The sequence below is a fragment of the Candoia aspera genome, chromosome 4, assembly GCF_035149785.1.
Source record: "Candoia aspera isolate rCanAsp1 chromosome 4, rCanAsp1.hap2, whole genome shotgun sequence".
NCBI classification, from domain to species: domain Eukaryota; kingdom Metazoa; phylum Chordata; class Lepidosauria; order Squamata; family Boidae; genus Candoia; species Candoia aspera.
The window spans coordinates 100,197,435-100,219,693 of record NC_086156.1 but is presented as its reverse complement, the minus strand read 5'-3'; the positions used below and the strand labels follow the sequence as shown (position 1 = coordinate 100,219,693).

The 22,259-nt window shown below is 43.1% G+C and overlaps 2 protein-coding genes across 4 annotated transcripts in view; one reads left to right on the top strand and one right to left on the bottom strand.

The window, feature by feature from the left end:
* Positions 1-6,296, bottom strand: part of TFPT (TCF3 fusion partner) — a 160,443-nt gene extending 154,147 nt beyond the window's left edge. For 2 of the 3 annotated variants that reach the window (XR_010067838.1, XM_063301279.1), the window contains exons 1-5: positions 6,175-6,290; positions 5,152-5,385; positions 3,779-3,849; positions 3,308-3,377; positions 804-1,028 (exon numbers count right to left, since the gene is read on the bottom strand). Coding sequence is in view for 2 of the 3 variants with exons in the window: in XM_063301279.1 (XP_063157349.1) it covers positions 804-1,028; positions 3,308-3,377; positions 3,779-3,849; positions 5,152-5,376 (591 nt within the window). In the remaining variant the exon portion in view is untranslated. Of the gene's footprint in view, positions 1-803; positions 1,029-3,307; positions 3,378-3,778; positions 3,850-5,151; positions 5,386-6,174 lie in introns of all 3 variants that reach the window. The other variant, XM_063301280.1, reaches the window with a different exon arrangement.
* Positions 6,297-6,841: 545 nt separating this feature from the next.
* PRPF31 (pre-mRNA processing factor 31) lies at positions 6,842-20,204 on the top strand. The gene is made up of 14 exons (XM_063301231.1): positions 6,842-6,863; positions 9,541-9,726; positions 9,968-10,028; positions 10,213-10,296; positions 10,966-11,063; positions 12,214-12,320; positions 13,280-13,449; positions 13,956-14,113; positions 14,214-14,303; positions 15,704-15,831; positions 17,463-17,535; positions 18,291-18,419; positions 18,958-19,056; positions 19,658-20,204. The coding sequence occupies exons 2-14, from the start codon at positions 9,553-9,555 to the stop codon at positions 19,784-19,786; spliced, it is 1,500 nt and encodes a 499-aa protein (XP_063157301.1). The 5' UTR covers positions 6,842-6,863; positions 9,541-9,552; the 3' UTR covers positions 19,787-20,204.
* The last annotated feature ends 2,055 nt before the right edge of the window (positions 20,205-22,259 follow it).

Below are 22,259 nucleotides of genomic sequence, written 5' to 3'. Positions count from 1 at the left end.
AAGTCCAAACTTTCACTAAACAAATGGTTGTTAAGCGAGGACTACCTGTATATGTGGTCATGTGATATATAGGAGCACAGACATGATCTTGGAGAAAATATGTGGTGACCATTATTTAAAAGATGAGTTTAGCCTGGAAAAACAAGGAAGTGTGAGAAAGAAACTCAAAATTGCTCCACCTTGACTCTCTCTGGTATAACAGAGAGGGGAGGGGAAACACCGTCAGGCTTCCAAGATTCTGTTATTATAGCCTATATCAATACAGATAATCCTTGCTTAACGACCCTAATTGAGACCAGAATTCCTGTCAATAAGTGAAGCAGTCATTAGGTGAAACATCATGTGACCACACCGCTTAGTGACAGCAGTTCCCGTAGTCCCAGTTGCGGTTGTTAGGCGAGGATCCTGCCCTGCCGTGCTTGCCTCCGCTTCAACTCCCCTACCCACCTATCTCCCCCCATCTCTGCCCTTTTGGCTGCCCTGCATTCTTCCACCCTTGCTGCCCTCTGCTGCCCCCAGCTAATCTTCACCATCTTCTTCCTTCCGCTACTGACAAGGTGCGCCTGGCCTGGCCCTTCCTGAAGCAGCAGCTGGCTGCATGAGCCCTTCCCAAAGTTGCGCAAGGCCCCAGGAAGACCGCACGGGGGCCTCACGAAGGGCCAGCAGCTGCCTTGGCCTCGTCAGCAGCAGGAGGAAGAAGATGGCAAAGGTCAGCTGGGGGCAGCAGGGTGTAGATACGGGGGGGAGATAGCGGGAGGCTGATTTAGATTGCAGGACCATCAAACCTGAGTGCTCCCCAGTACCTGCACAGGAAATTCCTCCATGGGCAGCAATGTTGGGGCTGCTCGCCGCATCCTTCCTTCCTTCTCCTCTCGCAGGTGGCGTCGCCGCTTCTTGCTGATGGGGCCTTCACTGGGGGAGAGGCTCTCTGGCTCCTGGGCAGGCAGGCACCTGGGGGTTTCTTTCTCACAGGGCTCATTCTCTGTATTGCCAGGAGTTGGAACATCTGCACTATGGATTCCTTCATCCTAAGCAGAGAAGGCACTGCAACCAGAATTCTTCCCTTTTAACATTGTCCCCCAGTGGAAACCACGTGGTGTTTGCAGTGTGTGGTTGAGGGTGGGGGGAGACTTGCCCTTGCTTTTCTGTCCAGCTTGGGGGAGTTGAATGAACAAACCAATGAAGGTAGCAAAGAACTCAAGCCTGGCTCCTCCCTACAAGGGCACTATAGCTTCATGGCATTTGGCCATCAAACTCTTGTAGTTTTGCAGAAAGGGAACAGTTCTGGAACTCTACAGGGGAATAGCAAACGGTGGATGATAATTGAAGGGGAATGTAAGGTATAACTGGGAATCAAACCTGATTCCTGGGTTGCAGCAAAGTATGAATTGTTTAATCATGGTTTATTGATTAGGCCATATAACACTAAGCTAAAACCAAACATTATGCATAGTGCAATGTATGAGGCCAGCCCCACTTTGCTAAAAGAATGAACGTCCTTTCTCACTAAGGGGGAGGGGGGACAGATAATTATAGCATTCTGGTATGAATCACTCTGGTTTAATATTTTGTCTTCAAAAGTCTGTGACAGATAATAGCACTTAGTAAACGTGAATTAACTCCTGAAATATAAATCCTGCATTTATTTCCTTGTTTGATTCATATCCCACCTTTTTGTTTAGAAGCAAAGGCAGCACACACAACATTCCCTCCCCATTTTCCCCACCAACAACACCCATGTGGGATAGGTCAGTCTGAGAAAGATTGGGTGGCACATAGTCACTGGGTGAGGATGGATGAGAACCTGGGTCTCCCAGATGCCAGCCACCGCAACACCACTCTGGTTCTCTCTTTTTGCTGAGGGAGGACTGTCTTGGTTTGCTACAAAGTGACCATTTAGTAAGGTATCCCAACATTTGCACTGTGCCAGTTCCTGATTTTGGTTTCTTTTATCAATTTTAAGAAAACAGAATTCTAAGATGGATGGTGATTGTAGTGAGAGCCACTATGGAAGGCATGGAGGTGAGACTTACCCCCCACACACACTTCTGTTTCTGTTCCCTGCCCTTTCCTGATAGGTTCTGCCTGTCCCACCCAAATAACTAGGGAACACTTGCTAAGAGTCTCAGGAGAAACAGTGGGAGGAGGCCCAATAGTGGGCATTCTCTGTAGCAGCTAACCCTCCTTTGGAACTGCTTGCCCCTTGAAGCAAGAATGGCCTCCCCCCCATGCCTTCTAGAAGCAGGTGAAAACATGGCTCTTCCAGAAGGCCTCTGAGAATTAATTATAACCAGTGGCGCTGTATTTATTATCATTTTAGTCTTTACTTGGAAAACTAGATTATGGGTTTTATTATTTTAAGTATTTGTACTGTTCAGCTTTAACTGTATTTGTGTATTGTATACTCTATAAACCAATTAAATACATTTCACCGCTGCCCCCTTCTCCAAACCACATGCATCTGTTTGTGAATCAAGCCATTAATACTTAATATAGTTTATTTGCTTGTATACAGCATGTGAACACAATGGTGTTACTCTGGTTTATAGTTTAGCATATTGCATGGATGTAGCTGCTGGGTCTTTAAATGATCCAGATATGCATACAGTGTAAGTCAACATTTATTCTGACTTAATTAAGTTTCTTTGTATTTATTTAAGAAATGTATATGGCCATCCATCTTATGCACAATAATTCTTGGCAACTCACAACAACCAACCAGTAAAAACATAAAGGTAAAACAACAGCCCCACACCTTACAAGGGAAAGCATCACACTTCCCACCACAGCACCACATCACCATATTAGCCCCACATTTGCTGGGCTCACTCCCCTCCTAGCCCAACACTTGTGGAAAGAGCCAGGTGTTTACAGCCTTCCAGAAGGCTAAGAGGGTAGGGACCCTCTAATCTCAGTGAAATAAACAGAACTGTTAGCATATATTGCAATATTTATTTATTTATCAAATTTATCACCGCCCATCTCCTCACACCAATATTCCTTGCTGGAGATAAATCAAGCATTAACTTGCCTCCTGACTCTTGCTGCCCTCTTCTACTTTTTTACTCTGTCAGAGACTTTGCTAAGTCTTAGCTGATCCACACTGTAATTTTATGTTTAAGCTGCATTCACCCATTACACAGTTCGCTTAACCATGGGTCACTGCATAAGACACAACCGAGTTCACTTACTATGCTAAGGCTTAAACCATCATTTAGAAACAATATGTATGAATTCACACAACACCTAAACAAACAACATTTAGAGTGATATGTAAACCCAGCCTAAATCTAAGACTCTTTCTTACCTCCAAGACAATATCAAGGTGGCCTTGTCTGTAATTGTCACCATAGGAATCCAAAACTCTCATGAGAAACCTCAAGGGAAACAGAAAGACATTCTTTTAAACCAACCTCTTGTATAACTGTCGTCTTTTGTATCCAGGAATTGTTTCAAAAAAGGATCAATGAGGTGAAAATAGATAATTTTAGATGGAAGAAGTTAAAACTCATCTGTTTGGTATAAACATGCAATGGAATCTCTTCAGAAGCAGGGTTGCCCTTAAATCTTGATGAATAACAACTCCCAGAAGGCCCAGTCAGTATCGTTATAATTACCAATCCTGAGAACTGCATCTCAGTAAAGTCTGGATAGTCACAGGTTCCCCATCCAAAACTAAATGTCCTTTGGGTCCAATCCAGCTAGTTTTTAAAATTTTAGCCCTGAACAAAGGGGAAAATATTTTAACACTTCGCACCTACTATATCTTCTGACTCACCTCCTTTCCTGTTTGAGGCGCAGTGTTATTTTCTGGACCTGATGGAGCCGGTTTAACATTCTCTCATTCACCTATAATGGGGATCAATATTAGCTGGACATCTTTTTCCCATTTACTCAACAATTCCTCCCCCTTCCTCCTCAGTCTTCGCTTAACAGTTGTGCACTTAAATTTTTCACCATTGCTCTATGTAGCATCCATATATAGTACTCCTTTTTCCTGCACACACACAGTTAGTGTACTATTGTGAACAGCATGCTGGACTGAAGCCAGGGAGATGTAGGACCAAATCTCCATCCAGCCTTATGTAGTAAAAGACTATTCCATACTATCTTTCAAGCCTCTCTTATTTCACAAGGGTGTTGGGAAGTTATTAAAAGTATGCCTGTTTCAAGATCAAACCATTTCTGAGACACTCAAAACAGACTGTTCTGAGATAAGAATATCCCATAATGGGATATTTTGCACACTCATACAGCATATGTGTTTGCCTGCAAAATATCACAATATCACTTTCTGCTATTATCAAGTAGGACTTGAAAATTGTTCTCCCTAAAACTCTGAAGAGATGCTGCTGGCCAATAATAACAATAGTGAACTAGGATTGCCAATAATCAGTAAAAACAAATTCTTTGTTCTTCTCTTCTATATAATTAAAAGGCTACAGTTCCAACCTTTTTTTCCCATCAGATTCTAACCTTAAAATTTGAAATCAAGAACTTTTAAAAAATAATTTTACAACCAGTAACCTGACCCCAATATCAAAGTTCCAAAATCACGCAGCCTGTTCCTACGACTACAACATTTCACAGTAGAATCCCAAAGCCACCAGGGGCTAAATGATTTACAAAGACTTCAGTAGAGAATATATTAACAGGCAAAATGTCTCATGTTCAATCCCTGGCTTTTCTGTATGAATGATCTCAGGTTAATGCATGCTGGAATACTGTAAAGAACAAGCATAATGTACTGTGGTTGGAACAGAGTAAGGAAAACCAATGTACAAGTACACTCTCAGGCATGGATACTCATGTACTGATTCTGGGTCAGTTGCTGACTCACAGTGCAGTCCAACTCATGGGGTTGTTTTGTAAGAATAAAATTGGAGGAAAAAAAGAAATATCCAAACCACATTTTGCTCCTGAAGAAATGGCACAATATAAACAAAATGGATACATGACTGTAAGCAGCCAGGATGGACAAAACTGGACTAGATAGATCAGTGGTCTTACTCTGTATAAAGCAACGTCATATGATTGACCTGTGGCCTAACCATCACAGCAACCCTGTATCTATCCCCTATGCTTTATTAACAAACAAAATAGAAACATTGTTACTGAATAGGGGAAGACATATTCACTTCAATCTTATACCTGCTCTAACTCCTTGCATCGTCGGGCAAGCACTTGACACTTGCGTCGAGTCATCTCCTGTTGCCGCAACAGACCCTCCTCTTCCTCTTCTTCTGGTATCCCGCCATCAGCAAATTCCACTTCAGTCTCTAATTCACTTTCTAAGATATTTCCACCAAAAAGAGGGGGTAATGCCAGCTCTGAGCCAGGAGGCACTGAAAATTCTTCAAAACTCACAGCAGCCATGACTCTGTTCTAGAAATTTAAAGAGAAAGCAATAAATTATTAAATATGAACTATCTACAGCTATATCAATTTCATCACAGCAAGGTGATTCAAGGATTCGCTTGAAAAGCATTACACTTTCCCAAATATCTGAGCCAAGCACTCTCTGTCAGCCTAACCTACCATACAGGGTTGTTGTGGGGGAAAAATAGGAGAAACAAGTGTTCCTGAAGGAAAGGAAGAATATAAATCTATGAAATAAAGATCCCCTGTTCCTCCCTTGGTAATAATTCTGTACATATTTTTGTCAGAATAAGCCCTGCTCAATTAAATATGACTTGCTTCTAATCATAGAAGATTGTACATTTTCCCTTCGGTTTCTAGCTCAAAACAAATGTAAGAGCAGAGAAAATTATTTAAAGAAACCATTTCCAACCTGTTGCCCTTCCGATTTAGTGCATTTGGAAATACCCAGCCAATGGCCATACTTGCTACGAAAAGGGAAAATGCAATCGCAACACATTTAGAGAGTACTAAATTGAATTATGCTCGGTTTGAATTACAGTAGTCACAAGCTAAATAAAACTTATTCTAGGGAATTGACTAGAATGGCTTAATTCTGGTCAGAAAGAGGCATCAGTTAACGCTTGTAAAAAGAGGCGAGGCTCCACTTTTGGAGAGTCTCCAAGGGAAGGCTTACAACTCCGGTCATGGGAATTGTCAGAGTCCAGCACAAGTGAACGGTGTCAGGCTGCAAAATGCCAGTTCTCACTGGCTAAAGAGCTTTTAGAAATGGATTTTCTAAGACATCAAACTAACCTCAGCCTCCACACTACTCCTACCTTTTCCAAAGAGACCACGAAAAATACAGGGACGACCCGGCGCTGACTGATGACGTACACAAGCAGCTAATAAAAGTGCTGCGGCAACAAAGAAGCTTCGTGCCCGCAGTTTAATTGGACGAAAAGAGGCGTCGCACTCCGATGACCTAATATAAGCGGGCCATGCCCTGACAGAAGAGTCTGTCGCGTCGCACTTACGTAATGCGGGGCGTGTTTTCGATCCCGTTCCTCCGGTCATTTCAGGCACGAAGGCTATAGACATGGGTTCGAGGGAAGGTCGCGCAGAGAGGATGGTGACGTCACCATGAGTTTCGGAGGCCCATGGCCATAGAGTAGGCATTGCAGAGCGACCCACAGTCTGAAGAGAAATGGGAAGGCCATTGGCCGCGGTTCCTAACGGTCTCGAAGCGGAACGTTTCCCGCACATATTTCCAGGCGCCCATAGAGTTAAGGGGGCAAAACAGGCCTCTGCTCATTCGGCATTACGCCACACAAATGGCGTCCAAACCGGAATCGGAAGTAGTGTGCCTTTGGCTACTTTGTTTCTTCCTCCAGTTCTTAGTTTCGCGCGTGCGGCGTCCATGATGAACGTAGGAGGGACGCTGTCGGGTGCGCGACGGGTGTAACGGGGAACTGAGCGGCGTTGAGGTGAAGAAGAAGCAGCCGGTGAGAGGGAGTGGGAATCCTCAAAGGATGGAGGAGCCTGGATTTGGGTTAACGCCTTATTTAATCTACATATTAATGAGAGCGCTAATTCTCTCCCCTCCCCGCAGTCCTTCTAACAACCCTCCGAGGTAGGCTAGGAGGAGCGGCTGGGACTCAGCTGGCTCCGTGAACCCTGTGGCCCATTGAAGGATCCTAACTTGCCCTGCCCAGCCTGAGTCCGGTATTTTCTCAGCTGCTCTGCATGGCCTCTCCCACGAGCTTACAGTACCGTTACAGTGACCATACGCCTTTTATTATACTGTGAAGGACAGTCCTTTATTTCAGAAAGCTGTCTTTTAGATGAAATTTAATTATTTTTCTTGGTTTTGCTCTTCATTTTCCCTTTGTAAAGCAAAGTTATAAGCATAAACAATCCATTTTTTCAAGCCTTATGAACCTCTTTCAGATTTGCCCCTTTTTCAAGTTTGTCTTTTTTTTCAAAGAAAATGTGGTCACTGTAAGTATTGTCCAGTATTCATGGGGGTGCAGCCCCCGTTTTTCTGATGTGCCTCCATGAGCATTCGTGGGTGGGGAGACATGATAAGTGCTTCATGCTGTCATGCAGGTGCTGCAACTTAGGAACTTGTGTCAGATGCCTTCTAAGAAATTGTGGCATTTGTACAACAGTGTCATTGTGTGTGTCATAGTTTTGAGATCGCTGTGGGTTGCTGTATACACCCTTGTGTACCTCAATCCCATCCCCTCCCTGCCCCAATCTTCTTGCATTGGAGCTGTTCTTATTTTTACCCTTCTTTATTATGTTCTGCATAACAATGTTACACATTTACGAATCACAGCGGAATTTTTTACAACATGCTTTACTTGGTTACTGAAACAACTCATTTGGAGGGTTTGCATGCTACATTGACTCCTGTGATAAATTAAACACAACAGAGAAAGCTACATTAAAGATAAACAAATTTCTAAGCTGTACAAACACAGCTGATAGGTCTTGAACTGACTGGATGAAGTAAGTTGTAAGAAGCCAGCCAGTGAGTTCTTTTGGCATCACTTTATAATTGCATTGCTATACTACTCCTTTTGCTTCTACCAGGTATGTACCACATAACTCCACTCATGACGGTAGTTCTTTACGTAGGTAACAATTGCCATATTAAATAGTTTCACAGACTTTGCAGGATAGGTTGAGCACAATCATTACAAGATCCATTTAACATTTAATCTCTGAATACTTGTGCTTTCCATTTTCCTCTTCACTCATTTCCTTAAACGGAAAGTCCTGGATTTAAACATTTATTTCATTTATGTCTCTTGCAGAAAGTCAAGCCAATTTACAAAGCATTCATTCCTTCACTTTTCCCCTTAGAACTATCTGGTGGGCAGGTTGGGCTGAGATATAGTGAGTGGCTGAAACTTAAAAGGTGAATTTTCATAGTAAAGGTGTCCTAAATAAGTATCTAATTAAAAATGTTAGTCCCAAATGAAGACACTGAGATAAAGCTTTGCCTGAAGCTACCTTATAAGATAGTATACACTTTTGGTTCAAAGTCAAAGTGTCAGTTGTATGCTTTATTTGTGAAGATGTTGAAAAAAAGTTCCTAGAATCAGGATTAAATTTTAACTCTGGGAAAGGGGCATAGACATCTTAGAGAAGACTCAATGACACTGCATGTTACAATATTGGTCTACAGATACACCACAATGATGCTACATAACATGACATCACAAAATTAATAATGTGAATTATGTACTTGCGTCATGATGTAATCATGATGAGGTTCCCCCCAAGATCCAGAAGGCCCCCACTCTGCTGTTGTTTAGAAGAGCCATGAAGACCTGGCTCTTCACCCAGGCCTTTGGTGAGTGAGAGTGAGACCCCTCACTTGATTTTATTGTAATTTATTTTATTACTGTGAGTGGCACACAAGTTTAATTATTATTTTATGTATGCTCCTCCCCACCCACTACAGGTGCCCATGCAAAGGAGGAAAAGAAGGCTTAATCTTTGGGAGGTGCCTCTTGGCAATGAGGAAAAAAGGGGATGTGGGCAGAAGAGTTATGATTCTGATACAGAAAACTGGAATTGGTTTACCAGATGGGAGAGGGGGAGGCCTGGAAGTTCACATGTTTTCTAGGAATGAATGTTGGTATGAAACATGGTTTGTTGGAATACTGGAAGGCTGAAGGATTCTATGTTAGAAACTGAAGAAGAGATTAGAAGGGACATATATTGGGTGGAGCTAGTAAGAGCTGGAAATTTTTGACTGAAATGGGTTTGATAGGAAGGCAGTTGCAACTGTGGCAAGGAGAAGATTCCTTCAGGGAGATAGAATGAAAGAGAAAGGAATTGAAAAGCTTAGCAAACTGGATGGTGGTGCTTATTGAAGTTCTAAGGTTGTGCATGACATTCTAGAAAGTTTCAAGTGTTACAATTATTACACATTAGCTGAGCCTTACAGAAGTCTTAAGATTATATTGCTTTAGTGGTGTCTGGAAGCTGAAGTCCTACCTTCTGGAGGGTGGCTGGTTGCAGAAATATGGGATTGGAACTGTTCCCCAGCCAGTAATGAGAGAAAAGATTAATAAGTAAGGCTCTGAATCTTAATTCAATTACTTTAGTTTTTTCATTAACCCCATTTTGGCTGTCTTCTCTAATCCAGTTTTCTTCTCTTTTCAGCCTTGATCCACCATGTCTTTAGCAGATGAGCTTTTGGCTGACCTTGAGGAGGCAGCGGAAGAAGAGGATGGCAGTTTTGCAGATGAAGAAGACGAGTCTCCCATCGAAGATGTCCATGAAGAGATGCAATTGGATCTGGCAACTGATTCAGTCAAGAGTATTGCCAAGCTGTGGGATAGCAAAATGGTAAGAGAAATGAACATCTTTCACGTAGAAGAGGACTCATCAGTTTAATATGCTTGTGAAGGCATCTCTACAACCGTGCCAGTTTGATCCGATAGAGAGGCAGTCAGAAATAAAGTATTTCTTAGTAATTAGAAAGATACAAAGATTTGTCCTTTAAATGGCTTTGGCTTGAATAATAAGATTAGATTTCAAAGCTGATTTTGGCCTCAACACCACATGTTCTTTTATTTCTCTTGTGCAGTTTGCTGAAATCATGTTGAAGATTGAGGAATACATCAGCAAGCAACCCAAAGCATCTGAAGGTACTGTTCCAATTTGTGAAAAAAACAGCAACACGTATAACACTTGCCTTAAATTTTTGAGCCTCCTGTTCCTGCCTTAAGACACCTTACTTCCCTTCAATTAAATGCTGGGACCCCTCTATGAACCCACCTCACAGTCACCTACATGGCATACATTTTGACTATCCTCTTCTTCCCTCCCCAGTTCTAGGTCCCGTAGAGGCAGCTCCTGAATACAGGGTCATTGTGGATGCCAACAACCTCACAGTAGAGATTGAGAATGAACTGAGTGAGTGCAAAACCTTGGCTGTTTGTTTGGGGGCAGGGCAAGGAAGGTTCTAGAAACAATACTGGACACTAGAACACTAGAACCTACCCTGTGTTATGCAGTGATATGTCTGCAGTGGTATGAGTACAAGGGATTTCTGGGAAAGGGATGTGATCTAATAACTAATGGTGTAGAGCAGTGTTTCTCAACTTTGGTAATTTTAAGCTGTGTGGACTTCCACTCCCAGAATCCTGGGAGCGGAAGTCCACACAGCTTAAAGTTCATGAGGCTGAGAAGCACTGGTGTAGAGGTTAGAACAGGTGAGGTGCAAGGATGTATAAACATGCTACTTTTATGGCATCAAACGTCTGGCAATTCAAAAGCTGTTTGAGGGGAAGTGGTTCTTCTTTCAGCAGAAAAAAGTCCAGTCTGGCCTACTCCTAAAGGGGCCCTTTGGTTCAACAGTTCTAAAAAGAACTGGGGCAGGATGGCTTTGGAGATTCGCTTTGGCTCTTTCTCAGGCAGCCTCCCCAGCTGGCTAGTGCCAGATGTATTGGGTCAGGACTCACATCGTTCCCACCCAACATCCTGCCTTGGAATTCTGAGGCTTGAAGCTCGTTAGGCCGAGGAAGCTTGTTCCGCACTCACAACCATCTCTCTGCTTTGTGGGTTGTTATCTTTCGTCTCTAGACATCATACACAAGTTTATCCGAGACAAGTACTCCAAGCGATTCCCAGAGCTAGAGTCCCTCGTTCCCAACGCCCTGGACTACATCCGAACTGTCAAGGTATCGTGCTTGTTCTTAAAATATGCAAAGTTCATTCTTCAGTTTACTCTCAGGACCACCCTAAGTGCTGCCCTTTGGAACGAGCCCCCCCCCCAAGATCCAGATGGCCCCCGCTCTGCTGTTGCTTGGAAGAGCCATGAAGACCTTCAGGGAGGGAGCACGAGACCCCTCATTTCCTCACGCTTGCCATCGTGTATCTGTCCTTTATTGTTTTTATTGACATTTCTTCGATTGCTGTGAGTAGTCCGGAGTTGTTGAGAGTCGGGCAGCATACCAGCTTAATTTATTATTATTATTATTATTATTATTATTATTATTATTATTACCATCATCATCCATAGTGTCTCTGCGTTCTTAGCAATCACACCCCATTGGTTACTTTTGTTACTGATTCGCTGAGTTTTATGGCCGTAGAAGAATTCGTGTCTAGGTTCCCTGGACTGAAACTCAGCACTTTTATTCAGCCTTCCCTCATCCGGTATCCTCCAGATACTGTCAAAACGAGCCAAAGCCAGCATTGCTCCCATTCTAAGAGTTGTAGTCAAGTACATAGGGAGGGAATAAAATACAGAAATGGAGAATGTAGGTGCAGGAAATGCAGGTCCTGATCCTTATTCGGTCACAGAACTTAGTTTTATCTTCTAGGTATATAGGAAGGTAACAATGGGAACACTACCATTTGTTTCTCTGAAGTATTTTTTAGCCTTTGTTTTCAGCCAAATGTGCACTCTGACTTAAAAAGATGACTAAGATTGTCCCTCAGGCTGGCTGTGCAAAAGGTGTGACAAAAAGAATAGGAAAAGATGAGGAAAAAGACTCTGCTCTTCGTTGCAAAAGCTGAAGGAAGTGCCTTGTAGTGCTGCATCTTTGGCAAGGATGGGGCTGGTGGGTTAGATAATCTATAGAGACTAGAAATAGAATATGGAGAATAGAGAATTCAGCCTCTCAGTGGTCCTTGGTTCATGGATTAATGAACAAATCCAGAGCGTGCTTATCCTTCAACTCCTCAGTTCTTGAGGGCCTGACATTTTGAAATCGGATGAAGTATCGGTGGAACCACTCAGTGCCTTTCAGCCCAGCATGTATTTGTTCAGAGATTCCTGATCAGGGTCAAAAGCTAACCTCTCCTTCAAATGTCGGACCTTTGCAGGAACTGGGCAACAGTCTGGACAAATGCAAGAACAATGAGAACCTTCAGCAAATCCTTACCAATGCCACAATCATGGTGGTCAGTGTCACCGCATCCACCACCCAGGGGTAAGGTGGGCACTCTGAAAGAACAGAGGGGAGGATTTAGAAGGGATGTGGGAGATCAGCTCTGGAAGCATCCTGGAAAGGGGCTGGGGCCGAATCCACACACAAGGCCAAAAGAAACCACAGATTGTACCACTCCCAACCGAAGGTGGGAAATTCCTTTAATTTTTCTTAATTCTTTTCACACTGAGGGAAAAGATCTTGTCCCAGCCCTCTTCTCTTTGGTGTGCCTTTTTTTCCCCTTCCTCTGAGAGAGGAGGGCTCTTAGGTATTTAAAAAACAATCTCACTTCTGCAGTCAAGAAGAGAGCTACTCTTCCCTGACTTGGTGCCCTCCAGATTCCAGCATAGATAAAGGACTTAAAAGAGTTAAGATCCAATCCACAACATCTAAAGCCAAACCCAGCCCCACCAGGTTGGGGGAGATAGAGCTAATATATATAGGACGATACTGAGAGATCCTAACCAAAAGGATCTTGCTTTAGCATGTTGCTAATACAGGTAGCCCTTGACTTACAACCACAGTTGGGACTGGAACTTTAGTCGCTAAGCAATGCTGCCATTAAGTGAGGTATGTGAGAGTGCTGATTTTACAACTTTTTTTGCCATGGTTGATAAGTGAATCACATGGTCGTTAAGTGAATCTAGCTTCCTCCATTGATTTTGCTTGTCAGAAGCTAGCTGGGAAAGTTGCAAATGGCGATCACATGACCCTGGGATGCTGCAACTGTCATAAACACATGCCGGTTGTCAAGCACCTGAATTTTGATCACATGACCGCAGGGATGCTGCGACAGTTGTATGTGCAAGGACCGGTCACAAGTCACTTTTTTCAGCACCATCGTAACTTTGAACAGTCACTAAATGAATGGTTGTAAGTCGAGGACTACCCATATCAGGGTTGCAAAATGAATATGATGGCTTACTATCAAGGTCTCAAGAGGGCTCTTTCTCCCATTGCAGGCAACAGTTGACTGAGGAGGAACTAGAACGCATTGAGGAGGCCTGTGACATGGCCCTAGAGCTGAACCAATCGAAGCACCGCATCTATGAGTATGTGGAGTCCCGTATGTCCTTCATTGCCCCAAACCTGTCCATCATCGTTGGGGCCTCCACTGCTGCTAAGATCATGGGTAAGTCTGTTGCTGGAGAGCTAGGCCTTGGGCATGGAAAAATAGGAGTTTTTGACTGGAATGTAGAGTTGCTCTTGGCAGAAAAGGACCTGAAATATGTGGTTTTTAGCGGGAAGTTAAATCTTTCCCCTGACATAACGTTGTTTTGTTATTAGGAGAAATTATTTTATTCTTGAAACTCAGCTTTCCAAAGTTTATCAGAATAGCTCACAAGTGAGATGTTTTTGTTTTTCATTTAAAACTATGGAACCAAGAAATGCCCTGTTGAACAGTAAAGATTGTATTTCTGATACATGATTGATTCTGGCAAGCCTCCATAGTCAGGGATTAGCAGGAAGCCTTCTTTGTGGACAGAAAGCTCAGCTTCCCAGGGAGAGGACCTTCTCTGCAAATCTCAACAAGCGGGGAAAGTGACATGCCAGAAATCGGCTCATCAAAAGCCTTAAAGCTTCTGGCTGCTTGATCCTACTGTACGATGTTCACTCTCAGTTTCTTCTTTGATTAAGGCATTGCTGGTGGCCTCACAAACCTTTCCAAGATGCCAGCTTGTAACATCATGCTCCTGGGAGCCCAGAGGAAAACTCTCTCAGGCTTTTCCAGCACTTCTGTGTTGCCTCACACTGGCTACATCTACCATAGTGACATTGTACAGTCGCTGCCTCCGGTACGTACGTGAATCTGTACCTCCTTTCCTGATTGGTGTGTTTGTGCATGAGGCTCCCAACCACACGAAACCGGTATTGGTTTTTATTCCTTCTTTGTAGGATCTGCGGAGGAAAGCAGCACGTTTGGTGGCAGCAAAATGCACCCTAGCAGCTCGGGTTGACAGCTTCCACGAGAGTCCTGAAGGGAAGGTGAGGCATGCAGGTCAAGGGCTCTAGGCCACTGGGGTGGTAGCAGGGAAAGGAAACATAAGTCAGACTTCCTGAGACATCTCTAAGGTTTAAAAGACTTCACTTTTTCAGTGAAGATGTGCAGCAAGGCCCTAAGATAGGGACCGCCCTCAGAAAGCTATTTAGCCCTTTTTGAGCAAGCTGGGTACTGGCAATAATGATTGCTTTTGTGTTTGTAAAATCTGTAGACGCTCTGTGGAGGCTTAATAAGGAAATGGGTAATTCCTCTAAGGAAGAGGGGATTTAGAATGGATTGTCAAGACAGGGAAGAGGGGTTTCTCTGTGCTATACATTCTTCCTGTCCCTCTTCCAAGGAACCTACGGGAGAGCAGAGTTGGCTTTGCCAGTCCTGATTATCCCTGCACCAAAACTCTGAGGTACAGGTAGTCCTCGCTTAACTATCACAGTTGGGACCAGAATTTTGGTCACCAAGTGATGCGGCCATTAAACGAATCCAACCTAATTTTACGACCATTTTGCGGTGGTCATTAAGTAAATCACATGGTCGTTAAGCAAACCACATAGTCATTAAGCAAATCATGTGGTTCCCCATTGATTTTGCTTACAAGAAGCCAGCTGGGATGTGGCAAATGGTGATCACATGACCATGGGATGCTGCAAAGGTTGTAAACGCAAACTGGTTGCCAAGTGCCTGAATCACGACTGCAGGAGCGCTGGGACAGTCGTAAGTGCAAGGACCATCCGCAAGTCAGGTTTTGGCGCCACCATAAGTTTGAACCATCGCTAACCAAATGGTTGTTAAGCAAGGACTACCTGTAGATCAGATTGAGAGATGCTGGTTGTCTCAAGGTTTGTCATAGTTTAGGGAGTTTTTGAACCTGAGTTTCTAGGTTCTAACGTAACTATTACACTTCCCTGTTTTGTGAGAAGATGACATTTTTCAGTTTGGCCTAGGGAACAAATCTACTGCTGGAAGGAGGTGAAAACTCAAGTAACTAATTTTTCTGTAGGAAAGGATTAAAATGATACAGCTAGGTCAAGAGGAGAGAAGTTGAGGAGCCTAACAGGCCAGCTTTAGTCTGCAGGGATAATGTCAATGTGGTTTTTAGTATGGCCCCCAGTGTGCAGCCTCTCCGGTTAACAGAAGAAACATAGAAAAAAGTTGAACCTGGGATTTGTCCTGAGGTGTTGCTCAGGTGTGTGCATGGAGTCCATGAACAACAGACGCAGCAACCAGATTTCTTCAGCCTAAGCTGGAATTCTTATTTTTCCCACTTTGATCCTCTCACTGTTCAAATGTTGCTCCCCAGAGCTTTCCACTATGATAGCATGACCTCCCGGTTGAAAAGGGCTCCTCTCACCTGCTGTAACTTACTGTTTTCCTTCTGTTAACAATCCAGGTTGGATATGACCTCAAGGAAGAGATTGAGAGGAAGTTTGATAAGTGGCAGGAACCACCGCCAGTGAAGCAAGTGAAGCCGCTGCCAGCACCTCTGGACGGACAGAGGAAGAAACGGGGAGGCCGCAGGTGTGGGGGTACTGGCGAAAGGCTTGGGTAGCTAAGGGGGAAGGCCAGGCAAAATGCCAGGAAGTGAGAAGCAGTTCGAATTCATATCCATCCATCCATCTCTCTCTCTCTCTCCCTATCTATCTATCTATCTATCTCAGCACTTCTTCTACTGTTTCTGTAGTAAAGAAAGATAAAAGTACAGAACTTTCTTATTGGAAAAAAACAGCTTTGCATCTATTTTATCTCAGGATATGCATTTTGTTGTTGTTGAACTCTCCTTTTTTGGGGGAGATGGGCAGTAATAGAAGTTTGAAAAATAAACTAAGAATTGCATCGAAGTATTTGGAAAGGGTGGAAGATTAAGTGCACAAAAATTAGGCATCCATACCCAGGGATTCTGATATTCAGTGCACAACTCACCTGAATTTCAATAGAAGAGAATATCTGTAGATCAGGGTTGAACCATGGCGTCCTTGGTACTCTCTGAGCCTTCTTGTTTTCTTGCAGACGTTTCCTTGCCAGACTAGGCAATATCTTCAGTGCAAAGAGGGAGTGGGCCTTGCTCTCAGTTTATGTACAGTGGCTTGCCCTGCTTGTGTTGGTGGGGGTGTTGTTCTCTCCTTGGGAGTTCCTTGATTGGGCTGTTGTTTGCTGCTTGGCTGCTTGACTGAATTAATAGTTCCTTGATTAAGGTGTACTGTGCTGTTTGATTGTTCATCTGGTGTTAATCCTAGTGTTGATTTTTGCATATCTGGTTGTTGATTGCTGGCAAGGGAGTGTACTGGTCTTTTGGCTTTTCTATTGTCTCTTTTGAATGGTATGTAAATGTTGTTTACCTCTATGTGCCTGTTAATGTCTGACTTGTCTGAGTGCCAAGCTGCCAGGAATTCTTTAGCGTTTTTGGATTTGGCTTGTTCTAGGATGTTCACAGTTTCCCAGTTGAAAGTATGGTTGAGTCTGTCCACATGTTGTGAGGTTAAGGAGTTCTCATCGTGTCTCCTGACTGCTAGTTGGTGTTCATGGATGCACTCTGCTAGCCTTCTGCCTGTCTGTCCTACATAGTGGCTGTTACAGTCCTTCATGGTTACAGTCTGTATGTTGGAAATAACTCCTGTTTTTTCTTCTTGGACTACTGGGTCTTTTGGGTTACTTAAGATGTTTTGGAGGGCTTTAGTTGGTTTCTGTGCTATGGTGATGCCGTGCGATTGTAACAGTCTGTTGGTGGTTTCTGAGATGTTTCTGATGTATGGCAGTGTTATCCTCTTCATAGCTCCTGTTGGTTGGGTTGTAGTGTGTTGGGTGGTCAGGCACTTTTTGATAAAGTTGAGTGGGTATCCATTCAGTCAACCAACCAAGCAGCAAACAACAGCCGAATCAAGAAACTCCCAAGGAGAAAACAACACCTCCACCAACACAAGCAGGACAAACCATGGTATATAAACAGAGCAAGGCCCACTCCCTCTTCACACTGAAGATGTTGTCTAGTCAGGCAACGAAATGTCTGCAAGCAAACATCCAAGCTCAGAGAGCACCAAGGACTTCACCTAAATTTATATACAGGCCATTGATTATAATCTAAATCAAATCAATCTTATTACGGTCATAGACTAGCATAGGTTATAACATAATGAACTTGCTCCCTGCTTCAGGTATCGTAAGATGAAAGAGCGTCTTGGCTTAACAGAAATCCGGAAGCAAGCAAACAGGATGAGCTTTGGAGAGGTATGAGGTTCTGCCCAGCAACATTTCTCTCTCGGTTGCTTTCAAATGTACTGACTTACCATTCTTCACCTCTGAGGAATGCCAAGTTATGTATGGAAAGTTGATGTTTTAGTTCTTCATATGCAATTTGTCCTGGTCTTTGAGGATGCATGGGTGTCTAATTCCAAAAGAGGGCAAGAGCAGAAATGAGGATTTCTCATTTCTGTTTACTAGTGTTGCCTTGGTACGATAGATTGATAAAACTCTTCTGTGGAGTCACCTCAGGGCTGTCTCACAATTTACAAGAAGCGAAAAGAACATTTAGACAGTTCTGATGTGGCATATGGCGGCCCAGAAACATGTATGGATTGTATGTTCTGTATGCTCAGAAATGCCACATCTGCCACTATGCCATTATTACCTCTCAAATCAATACTGTAGTACACTTTACCACACATTTTGAAATGTACCAAGAATATGCAGTTGGTGTGAAATGCAGCAGTTCATGTGCTGAGATCTACCAGTGCCATATAACATCAGTACTCTAGGTGTGGCATTAGCCACCAGTAGGCTCTTATGTACAATTCAAATTGCTGGTTTTAACCTAAAAGACTGTATATGGCTTGGTGTTTGAGTATTTGAAGGACCATCTACTTAGAGCAGAACCTGCCCATCTGGTTCATTTGGCTGTAAACTGAAAGGAATCCTTTGGTGGTGTGGGCATGACATAAATACATTATTTACTTCACTTCTTCTCATCCCCGTGCCTTTTCTAGATTGAAGAAGATGCTTACCAAGAAGACCTTGGGTTCAGTCTTGGCCACTTGGGCAAATCAGGCAGTGGCCGTGTCCGGCAGACACAAGTCAACGAGGCCACAAAGGCACGCATCTCAAAAACACTGCAGGTGAGGAAATAGGGTCTTGGAAAGCTGGAATGTCCAATTTCTGTTTTGAGTTCTTTTCTTCTAAGGAGCAGGATTGGCATGGTCTCGATACAAGTGCTCTGGGCTTGCATAGGCCTCCAGAATTGGGATTAGTGCTTTTGACTGAGTTCATGCAACATGCTACATTTGAATGTGTTATTGTATGTGAACCCCACCATTGTAGTTTGTAAACTCTAGTTCAGTCATTGGGTATGATCATAATCACGGTATCATCTATGTAATCTTTTATCACTGTATGATTATTTTGAGCATGTATGTGTTGAGTCTTGCTTAGGACTCTTTGGAACTCTTTGGAAGGGGCCCCTTCCTGCTCACCATCAGTACTCATGACATCTGCCTTCTGTAACAGCATAGCTTATAATTAGGATTCTGATCTAGGGAAGACTGCAAATACAGGATGTTCCCAGAGGGGACCTAGAATATTTGATCCCTACCATTTCTAGCTCCTGCTTTCTATATATATTAAAGCCCCAAATGTCACCTTTTTTGTCCCAACCAGCGCACACTCCAGAAGCAAAGCATGGTGTATGGAGGAAAGTCAACCATCCGGGACCGTTCCTCAGGCACAGCTTCCAGCGTGGCCTTCACTCCACTGCAGGTAAGTGTTGCTCTTGGCTTACATTCCACTTTCCAGTTACTCATCCATGACTGGGAAGCACTAAAGCAGCGGATTTGTATGTGTACATCCAAAGAATTTGGAATGGTGAATTCTTCTAATTTTGGAGCATGGAGGAAGTATGGAAATGAATCAGCCCAAGCACAGTGGGAGAAGAAAAGTATCTTTTAATAATAAGCTTTTAGGAATGTGGATATACTGTGCTGTAGAATTTTGAGAAATATATGATTTTCCCTGTAGTCCTAAAGAGGGATCTTTCTTCCCTATGCCCTGCCTAAAGTTTTAGTATTAGCAAGTGTAGGTCATGCTTGGGAGGAAGATCTATGTGCTACCTTGTCCTCCTTTTGCAAAACAGACCAAACCACTGTAAGCAATTGTCTGTCCTCCGTCTCCAGGCTGGGGGAGCTGGGGTATATTACAGCCCTTCCCCTACTCTAGAGCAGCCTCCTCTAACCTGATGCGCTCAGGTGTTTTGCAACTGCAACTCCTAAAATTCCACAGCTGAAGGGTGCCAGATTGGGTAAACTCTGCTCGTTGTTTGTCTTTACTTTGCCCACGCAATCTTTCCCCTACCCATTTGCAGGGTCTGGAGATTGTGAATCCACAGGCAGCCGAGAAGAAGGTCACAGAAGCCAATCAGAAGTACTTCTCCAGCATGGCAGAATTCTTAAAAGTGAAGAGTGAGAAGAGTGGTATCATGTCCACCTCATAGCAAAAATGGATGCTGCTGTTTTGACCAGTAGTTGGAACCACATCACGTATGCTAATAGAAGAGTCCACGCTGGACATAGACCTTACTGAGGTTGAAGTTCAACAGACTATTTGACTTTTCCAACTCAACTCTGAGGTTTTTTCCAAATATCCTGGGCATAATGACATCAGTTTTTTCCCTTTCTGTTCTCATATAATCCACCAGAGAACCTGCTATTTTTAGCTATTGATAGGGTGGAATGGCCTAATAGAACTGGGTTCTCTGCCCTAATTCTCCTTCAGTATTCAAAACAATTTAGTTAAGTTGTAAGCTATTTAATGGCATATAAGAGCTACACTGAACTAAACTGTCCTGTCTCCCCCATCATTCTGGATCATCTTGCGTACCAACTTTAAAACAAACAAATTTTGTAAATACAGACTGGGATGTTGTCACTCTCTTTCTCCATTGCTGTCTAAGAGCTTGGGTAGCTAATCCTTCCCTTTAGATTCTGGTTAAAAAGAGATTACCTAGATAAAAAAACATTTCGCTTTCTGTGTGTATAGATTCCATACTGCCCTGGAATTAACTGTAACAGGACTGTGTTTTAATGTTGGAGGTAGGGCCTTAGAAGGAATTCATCTAATAGTGTTTCCATACTTGGGTGCCTCCCTGTTGTGTGGATTTTGGCTCCCAGAATTCTGTAGCCACATGGCCATTGTTGAATTCTGGGAGTTAAAGTCCACACATTCAGAAGTTTTCAAAGCTGGGAAATACTGCTGTAATTAAGAGCGCACCTTCCCTAATTCATGTCGTCCAGATGGCCGTGCTAAATGGAGTTGTAATCTAACACCTTTGGGCAGCACCTTTGAGGGTCAGGGTTGGAATTGTTTATATTTAAGGGGGGGGAGAGTCATATGACTCTAAGGCAAAACTTGTGTCAGTGGCAAATGAATAAATACGCTATGTGTAAAACTGTGGTTGAGTGTAACTGTGGGAATTTGAGAATAAATTGCATTCTGTTTCTAATACAGAAGCAAGTGATTAATTAAAAGAATTTTTCTTCAGGTGTGAATGAGGATTTTAGTTAGTGTAATAAAAATGACAGCTGTTAAAGGATTAGTCTCTTTCTCACCCGAGTGCATAGGATGATGCTGGATCCGTGTGTGTAACAATAAGAAAGAATAGTTTTGTAAGTGAATCTGAACTGGCACTGCGTTACTTGCAGGGAGAATGACTTGGGGGTGGTGAAATAGCTGAAGTTTTGTAAGTGTACTTTACTTACAGTAGCTTGAAAACTGCATATAATGTACATTTTTGAAGAAGGAACTCTGTTGAAGCCTGTATGCCTAATCCCTTTGTTTTATGGGGTAAGAGTACTGTAGGTGAGACACAATTTTTGCTCGCTCTCTCTCTCTCTGTTTGCTATCTTGTGACTTGGCAATTATTCTCCTAACCACACCACCTGCTTCTTATACCTCTTGGATAGGACTTCACCTTCTAGTAATTGAGCACAGATTGAGTGAGTGCCTTCAAGCGTCATCATAGACTCTTCAAGACCACATGGATTTTTGTCCATGAAATTGAGCACAGACCTTCTAAAAATGTCACCATGCACTGGGGCTGTAAAGTAGTATACTGTAACTATGCCTGTTTCCATGGTGGTGGTGGTGTAGCAATTCTGTTCATTCCTGGCATATGTATTTGGCTACGTTTTGGTGGGGTTGGTGCATATCCCTGTTCTGTGGTGAAATTTCCCTTCAGAAAGTAGTTTTACTGTTGGCAAGTAACTGACATTGCAAGACCTAGGGACTTCCTGTGGCATTTAGCACTGCTTCACAACAAATCAAAAGCAGGCTTAATCATGTAATCAAGTATTCAGTAGGTGAAGCTCTTTACTCCTGTTGTTTTTCTCCGTTGCAATAGAACTTGTACTTTGTTGTGCTATCCTATGATCTGAAACCATTATGAACTTCTGGGAGAAAGGCAGTGAAGGAGCTAAAGGCTTCAGGTGTTCCATTCCAAAGATCCCCACTTTGAAATGCTCCACCAGGCAAAGACAGGGAATCCAAACTTTTGGGCAAAGAGGATTAGATTTGTAAAGAATTATGAAAAGGGTATTGCCAATACAGTAAGCTTAATGATGTGAGATTCTTTAACTATATTTTTAGAAAACCAGCTAAGGGCCCCAGATTGACCTAGGGGCCTAAAGAGTTTTAAGGAAGATGTGATGGGACTGGCTCACGTGTGCTTACTAACAGTGAGGTTTGCTTGCTGTTCTGTAAGGGCAGCTGCTGCAGCTTATGCAACAATGATTCGGCAAACCAGGGGTTAGTATCACCAGTGAATTGGGTCTCTGCCTTTTCTATACCTGTTTCATTTGGATGCACGTATTTCAGCAACAGCAAAGTACCTTCATTTTATCAGTTCCTGAATGCTGCTGTGCCCACGTAAATCTGTAGTAGCAGCTAGATAGGAAGTGCTGAAATAAATT